This window comes from Sinocyclocheilus anshuiensis, unplaced genomic scaffold, assembly GCF_001515605.1.
Source record: "Sinocyclocheilus anshuiensis isolate Anshui unplaced genomic scaffold, SAMN03320099.WGS_v1.1 scaffold954, whole genome shotgun sequence".
In the NCBI taxonomy this organism is placed as follows: domain Eukaryota; kingdom Metazoa; phylum Chordata; class Actinopteri; order Cypriniformes; family Cyprinidae; genus Sinocyclocheilus; species Sinocyclocheilus anshuiensis.
In genome coordinates, this window is record NW_015536527.1 from 275,795 (window position 1) to 284,579 (window position 8,785).

General features: G+C 39.0%; 1 protein-coding gene across 1 annotated transcript; it reads left to right on the forward strand.

Moving 5' to 3' along the window:
• Positions 1-4,617: 4,617 nt before the first annotated feature.
• Positions 4,618-6,839, forward strand: LOC107694432 (uncharacterized; the record flags this gene model as incomplete). The annotated part of the gene is made up of 5 exons (XM_016494126.1): positions 4,618-4,948; positions 5,053-5,385; positions 5,559-5,891; positions 6,152-6,481; positions 6,742-6,839. Coding segments are annotated over 5 exons (1,425 nt in total), but the record flags the coding sequence as incomplete, so codon positions are not given.
• Between the last annotated feature and the right edge of the window lie 1,946 nt (positions 6,840-8,785).

Sequence of the window (8,785 nt, forward strand, 5' to 3'; positions counted from 1 at the left end):
ACCTACAATCCCTGCCGGACTTGAGACTTGAACTCGCAACCTTTGGGTTACGAGTCCGACTCTCTAACCATTAGGCCACGACTTCCCCTACACATCAAATATGTTAAAGATGTGTACACTAAGTTAACTTTGGATCATTCAAATTTGAATGCTGCTTCAGAGTTCCTGCTGCTGGTGCAAATGCTACCAGGAAAACGGCCCGAGGGAGAAATTGGTTCTCGAATGAACCTGATGGCTAGTTCCTAGACAGGCCCGGCTTCAGAATCAAAACAGTGTGCTTCTTAAATTAGTGAGGGTGCTGTAACCATAATATATACAGTATATATATATACATACTATATATATATATTTTGTGCTGTCCATTGCTATGGTGCAAATAATGCTTCCTTTATAATCACTAAAAAGCTGTCATTCAGTTCATCTCGATCTCACAAAGTTAAGTGATAATCGATTAAATTCTCTACGCTGCATAATGATAATGAAAGATTAATGCATAATCTTATTTACATTGCGTCTACAGTGATTCGTGCTGAACACAACACCTGAACAAAAACTCCAGCGATTTGAGCGGTGAGGGGATTCTAACTTAAACTGTAATTCTAACTGATCGTTTGTTGCGTTTGAGAAATAAGCAAATATGTCTGTGATTAACATTGCTCAACGCTGCAAATAAATCGAAACCGATCTCCTAGAGCAGTGGTTCTCAAACTTTTTACAGCGGCGTACCCCCTGGGGCATTTAACATTCTTCTGCGTACTCCCTCTCTTCCACTTAGACCACAGTCACACCTTTTCTATTAAAGGACAATATTTGCACCCTTAAATTGATTTACAGGTGCATTTTTTACCTTTATAGAGGCAAATATTTTCTATCCTTATTAATTGTATGTCATGTTTTATGTCATATTCTTAACATTTCATTAAGTGTATTATTAATATAATAAATAAAGCAATAAATGATGGCAAATCGAAGTGATACTTGTAGATTTAAAAATAAAACAGCCAATAGGTGGCGGCAAGTCGCTGTCTTAATGAGCCAGGCGTCGCGTCATTCATTCATTCATTCAGTAACGAAGCAAAATGCTGTAGTTATGAATGAGTTATTAATCACTGACTCTCCAAATTGTTCAAAGCCGCAGATTCGTTCACTAACGAAACACCGCTGTATGATGCTTTTGTAAAAATGTAAAAATTTATGGCACATTTGCCATCGTTTGGATCTTCAGGGAAATTTGCATTCTTGCTCATATCTTAAACATGAAAACAATAACACGCACAGAGTGTGTCTGTATCGAAGAGAGTTTAAATCGATCTCAATGTACAGTGCGTGTCAATATTTGCTCTTCATGCTATAAAGTGAAGATCTACTTTAAAGATACATTGAACAGCAGCGCTATTTGCTAAAGCAGCATATTCAGCGGGCATCCTATCACATGCACGCTACTTGTGTGGATGCAGTCAGTTTTGACCGCAAAAAATGAGGTAAGCTGATTGGATATCATGTATTTGACCGTTTACGCACCCCCATTTTCCTGTTTTTACATTAGAAGCGGCATTTTGCTTGTCAGAAATATGTTCGGTTTTAATGTTGCTTTAAGTTGGGGTATTAAATGAATGCCAGAACTCAAAATTTTGTTCACGTACCCCCCACCGTCATCTCACGTACCCCCAGGGATACGCGTACCCCAGTTTGAGAACCACTGTCCTAGAGCACAAATCATAACACATTGGATAGTTTGCCAAATCTGCAATGAAATGCCATTATTACAACTTTAACTGAGGGTGCTTAGCACCCTCTAGCACCCCCGTAGAACCGGGCCTGTTCCTAGAACTATGCGGTGCAAAAGCACCTTTATAGCCCCTTTCGTACCGGAGGAACCTTTTCTTTCCTAGAACTATTGGCGGAAGTACCCGGATGCTTGCGTGTTCGCACTGCAGGAACTAGGAACGATTTTAGTTCTAGGAACTCATTTTACGGGAACTAAATTAGCTCATACTTCAGAGTAGGGTCTAAGCCCGCGCTATAGGAACTACCAGTTCTTTCCGACATTAAAGCACTTGAATATGACAAGCTCGTAATCACGACTTCATAAGTGGGAAATAGGAAATTTCCGGTAGCACGTGAAGGCAGCATAAACCCGCGCTATAGGAACTACCAGTGACGTAAGTGTACGATGATTGGCCGAACGCATGTGGGAAAACGCCGGCATCCGCCATTTTTAAAAAGCCGGATAAACACACAACAGTTTATTATTCACGGAGCAGTTTACAGTAGGCTACAAGATGGAAAACAGTGACCATATGTAGAAATGCAAGTTGCATAGTAGATTTCGTCTCTTAGTCCTCTGATTTGCTCTTTCTATCGCATAACTTCTACGTCTACATTCTATCTCCATTATCACGAAACCCAGTATATACATCAAAACAGCACCGATCACGGTGTCCTCCATCCTTTTTGTTGTTTACATTGCTGAATGCTGCACTTAAATGACGTTGCTGTCTGCCGGGTTATGTTACTTCTGAGTTCCTGTTGGCTGTGCGAATGCAACCAGGAAAATGGCCCTGGGGAACCTAAAGTTCCTGTGGTATTATCCGACCGGCTAGTTCCTATAACTTAGTTCCTAGAACTATGCGGTGCGAAAGGGGCTTATGTCACTGGTAGTTCCTATAGAACTACTCTGAAGTAGGAGCTAATTTATTTCCCCAAAACAGAGTTGCTAGAACTAAATACGCTGCTAGTTCCTGCGTTGCAAACACGCCAAAAAGCAGGAACTTCTGCCAGTAGTTTGCAGGAACCTCCAGCGTGAAAGCCCCTACTGATGGGGCTCTAGAGGCTGGGAAACACTGGCCATCCACAAAATAACCACTAAACACAACATAGAGCAAAAGTAGATTGTATTAGCCCTAGACTAACACCATAGTTTACAGTGTTCACTCATGTTTGCTCTGCAGTGTAATGTTAGCTTACTTATTTATCTGAATGGCTGCAATCAGTCAGGAAAAACAGCTCAGACGATTTATCATATTACACAAACTATGTATTGTTTTAAAAATGTGAACTGTTTAGGTTAAACAACTACATTTTTCGTAATAATCCAGTAACAGAGTTGCTACCCAGTGAAACCACATATCTATATATTGTAACACCATAGACTACATTTGACTGGATGTTGAATGTGACCAATCAAAGGAAAGGAGACATCAGCCACTGTCCCCGCCTCCAAAATCTCAGAAGTAAACTTGATGAGCCAGTGTTGAGCATTTGGGAAACACTGTCACAGTCCTGTGCTCACGGAACCACTTTTGTGCACGCAGAACAGAAAATGCTGCCTCTTGAGTGTGTTTTTATGCGCTCTTGGGAGAATGTTTTTTTTTTGCACTTAGATACTGTTCTGTGCACTCGGATCGTGTGCGCGAGCCTTGTTTTTATGTGCGTGAGATTTGCGACTGAATAAACGTCATAGTGTTGCAGCTGGGCTGGGCTCTGCGGACAGATGTCGAATGGCGCCGCCGGTGTGGGGGTAGAAACCCTAACCCTATGTGTTCAAATTTGAAAGACGTGTTCTCATCCAATGTGCGACCCGTAGGGCTAACTGTAATCTGTGCTGTGTTTGAAATCGCCTCCTACACCCTCTGTCACTATTTCCTGTATTAGTCCACTAATATATTTCAGTTGAAGGAGCGACTGAAAATGATTGAGCGAATTTGGATACTGATCGTGACAGTAGGGCTGCCTCTTTTTCATAGTAAGTGCTTAGTTGCTGTTTAAAATAATAATCATTTGAAACTTTGCAAGCTGGCAGCTCCAGTAGTAATGAAATTATTAATATTGAACTCTGTCATGGAAACTAGCAAGTATAAACCTCACTTAAAGTCCGTGTGAACTGGAAGTTGCTGCCGACTTTCATTTGCCGACTACACCATTTCAGTATGGTCATGTATTTCCGACTGAAACGGAATATTGAATAGAGGGTGGGTTTTATTTTTGCGCTCCTCCTCTCATCTCTCACTCGCAGCAAACTAACGGTTGGAGGGGCGTGGTTAAGCATATTCTGCCCAAGCCAGAGCCGATCCTCCCTATATACGCTAAATACGCAAGCTGCGTAGGGCCCCCCTTGCTTTTAAAGATGATTTAATTTTAGTTTAGTTTTTGAATTTGGCCAGCGGTTATGAAAACATGAATGATCATTCCTTTTAATGCGGTGTGCTGTCGCCCTTTCTACGCCCTTTCTAACTCTGCAGAGCTGCGGCCGTCCAGGAATTGAGTTTGAGACGACCACTAATGAGTGCACTTGATAACGTCAACTATGGTTTTGGACACCAAGATAAATGGCTGTGCCGTCAGTGCCCTATTTAAGGGTATATGGGACGATTTCAGACACATACTTTTTTTAAGAGTTACCACACTACACTCTCAAAAAAAAAAAAGTACAAAACTGTCTCTGGGCCGGTTACCTAAAGGGTCCATATTTGTACTAAACGTGCGAAATTAATGTGGGGAAAATGAAATACTCTGAAATGCAAGTGTGTTTAGACAAACTTACAAAGCCAAAAAGAGTTGTTCCCTGTTCTCCCCTTTTTGCTGGCTTGTAATTAACTGTTTATTTCTTCATTTTTTTTCGGTGTTGATACAGATATATTGCCAGTGTCGGTGATAGAGGGAGATTCAGTCACTCTATACACTGATATTGAAACAATCCAACAAGAAGAGATTATATGGTATTTTAATGATATTCCCATTGCTGACATCACTGGAGATCAGAGTATGAACTGTACAGATGTTCAGTGTAATAATGGTGCAGAGAGATTCAGAGGCAGACTGAAGCTGGATCATCAGACTGGATCTCTGACCATCACAAACATCAACACCACAGACTCTGGACTCTATACACTACAGATCAACAGCAGCAGCGAGAGTCTTGTTCAGCTCTTCAGTGTTTCTGTCTATTGTGAGTCATATGTTCCTTATCTGCTCCACAGTTCTCTCATGTTGTGTAGTTTGTTTGTTGTTATCGGCAAAAGATCCTCCAGCAGCTGTTGGTTTGTGTTTCAGATGCTCCTGAACGAGATAAACTGAAGACAAAGTCAGTGAAGGAGGGAGACACTGTTATTTTAGATCCTGGTGTAGTGAAAACCACAAATTATTTGATGAAATGGATTTTTAATGACATTCGCATTGCTGAAATCAATGGAGATCTTAGTTTTATTTGTACAGATGTTCAGTGTTTATATGCTGATGTCAGATTCAGAGGCAGACTGAAGCTGAATCATATGACTGGATCTCTGACCATCATGAACACCAGAACCACAGACTCTGGACACTATTATCTACTGATAACCACCATCAGATCCAGCATCGTAAAGAGCTTTAGTGTTAATGTCACTGGTGAGTATAATCTTTGATCTCGTAGGTGTTTGATCCACTATGTGAAGTGAGAACTGTCCGTCTTGCACTTATTTCACTACTCTCAATCTTTATGATCTGTAGAAAAGGACATTTTCACAGCATTTCCCCATTTTATAATTTTCTTTTGCTTATAATTATGTTTATTTCTTCAGGTTATGCTGATGCAGAGAAAGTGTCAGTGGTGTCAGTGATGGAGGGGGATTCAGTCACTCTATACAGTGATGTTGAAACAAACCAACAAGAAGAGATTAGATGGTATTTTCATGACATCCGCATTGCCCAAACCACTGGAGATCTCTGTTTTATCTGTACAGATGTTCAGTGTAAATATAGTGATGAGAGATTCAGAGACAGACTGACGCTGGATCATCAGACTGGATCTCTGACCATCATGAACATCAGAACCACAGACTCTGGACTTTATAATAATCAAGTCATCAGCGGCAGCAGCCTCAGTCACAAGATGTTCAGTGTTACTGTCTGTGGTGAGCCATTGCTTTATATAGCAAGTTTTGTGCATTTAAATCAGATCATTGTGTTTAGTGATTGTACAGCGATTCAAATTGCAGAGAATTTATGTAAAAAGTATGCAAAATATGTTTATAAGCACAAAATGTGGACAAAATGTACTTTTCAGACTGAAAGTCAAGAAATACCAGAAAATCACTTTCATATCCACAGTTCTTTCATGCTGTGGAGTTTGTTTGCTATTGATTTTTGTTTCACCTGTTGGTTTGTGTTTCAGATGTTCCTGCTGCTGAACGAGATGAATTGAAGAGAAAGTCAGCGAAGGAGGGAGAATCTGTCACTTTATACACTGGAATGATAAAAAACCCAAATGATTTAATGATGTGGTATTTTAATGACACTCGCATTGCTGAAATCATTGGCGAACCCAGTAAGATCTGTACAGATGATCAGTGTAAAGAGAGATTCAGAGACAGACTGAAGCTGGATCATCAGACTGGATCTCTGACCATCAGAGACATCAGAACCACAGACTCTGGACTTTATAATAATCAAGTCATCAGCGGCAGCAGCCTCAGTCACAAGATGTTCAGTGTTACTGTCTGTGGTGAGCCATTGCTTTATATAGCAAGTTTTGTGCATTTAAATCAGATCATTGTGTTTAGTGATTGTACAGCGATTCAAATTGCAGAGAATTTATGTAAAAAGTATGCAAAATATGTTTATAAGCACAAAATGTGGACAAAATGTACTTTTCAGACTGAAAGTCAAGAAATACCAGAAAATCACTTTCATATCCACAGTTCTTTCATGCTGTGGAGTTTGTTTGCTATTGATTTTTGTTTCACCTGTTGGTTTGTGTTTCAGATGTTCCTGCTGCTGAACGAGATGAATTGAAGAGAAAGTCAGCGAAGGAGGGAGAATCTGTCACTTTATACACTGGAATGATAAAAAAACCCAAATGATTTAATGATGTGGTATTTTAATGACACTCGCATTGCTGAAATCACTGGAGATCAGAGTGAGGTCTGTACAGATGCTGATGAGAGATTCAGAGACAGACTGAAGCTGGATCATCAGACTGGATCTCTGACCATCATGAACATCAACACCACAGACTCTGGACTCTATAAACTACAGATCAGCAGCAGCAGAATCAGTATCATAAAGAGCTTCAATGTCACTAGTGAGTATCATTAGATATTTATTTCCTTTTCCCTTGAACAGTTTAAGAAAACGGTTTGAAATTTTTTAATCAACCTAGTAAATGTTTTCACTGTAGTCTGTTTGACAAAGTGGACTTGGGCCTTTCACACTTGAAATAGTCGAAACTGGGTCATTCTAAACCTTGTGAAAACACAATCTTGGGTTATCTTGTTTCATGTTTCGCACTGCTCTAAATATGCCTTGGCTTAATGACCTTATTTGCATATATGCAGTGTCATTGATTATGCGGTCTACGTATTGCCGACTGCTATCAAGTTCTTTTCCTAAATTAACTTTTCAGACTATAAAAGTAAGAACGAAAGGTGTCTTTTTCACCTCAAATGACGTGTTTTCGGTCACCATTTGACATTTTCCCCCCTCAAACACTGAAATGACTAAAGACAAATACTCTGTCCACAATCAATATCGACAAATCACAGACAGTAAACTGATGTCCCATTCTATTTCTGACGTATTACAAGCGCTCACGCTACTTCTGACATGAAGGTCGAATGGATTTGCAATGGTCGCTTTGTCACATCTAGTGTAGTGTAGACACAGTGTTAAAGTTGATTATCAGTCACTAACAAAATTATAATAACTGTCTGTCTTTAGTGGTTTCAGATTCTGGTCTGTCTCCAGCCGCTGTAGCAGGAATAGTAGGTCTATGTGTTGGTGTAGCTGCTGTTTTACTGCTCGTTGTTGCTGGTGTGATGTACTATCGCAAACGTCAAGCACGACAACGTGGTGAGTATTACATACAGATGATTTAAAAAGATAAAAAATGTGTGATGTATTGTGTAAGAATTTTTAATTTTGTATTTTTATTCTAATTAACCAAAGTAATGTGTGTTTAATTGAGTTTGTTATTGTTTACAGATGACGTTACAGGCATGGCGATGAAGTTAAGTAAACAGGTAAGATACTACAGTGAATCTGCCTGTGTGCAAAATACACTTTCAGATCTGTGAGTTGACCAAATGTTTTTGTTTTGTGTGGTTTGATTCAGAATTTATTGCGTAAAGACATTAGTAATTGACTCTACAAGACTAATCTCCTACTTTATAATAAGGAAGAGTGGTATGAATAGGCTACATTTTATAATTAATTATAATAATATATATGTTATAATTATCATTATACCATTACATTTACCGTAAGCAGTTACAAACCACCTCTAGGATTAAGGATACAGTGAAATTTTTTTTCTACAGAAGCTTGAAAAAAAAAAACTACTATTAAAAAAAAACTAGAATTTTTAAAAATTGCTCTATTACTACTCTATTAATATTTGTCAATACTATACTTTAAGCATTTTAGATGTGCAGGCTGTTTAGGAAAGAATAATACAGATTTTCAGATATCAGTCACATTTCTTTTACCTTCTGTGAATCTGTTTTCTTGAAGATTGATAAAGACCCTGTTGATGACTCCTGCCATGATTCATTGAAACTGACTGAAACTGAAACTGATGACTGAAACTGAGGCTGCCAATGAGACATCACAGCAAGTTTATTTATGATGTTGATACTTTCATTTAAAGGGAACATAAGGAAACTTAATAGTGTTGTGATACACATGTTTCAGTATTCAGCACAAAAAAAAAAATCTGTGACATTTACGGTAAAATACCGGCAGCTGTGGTTGCCAGAACTTCACCGTAAAAAATATGGTAGCAACATTTTAGGTTTTACATACTTATCTT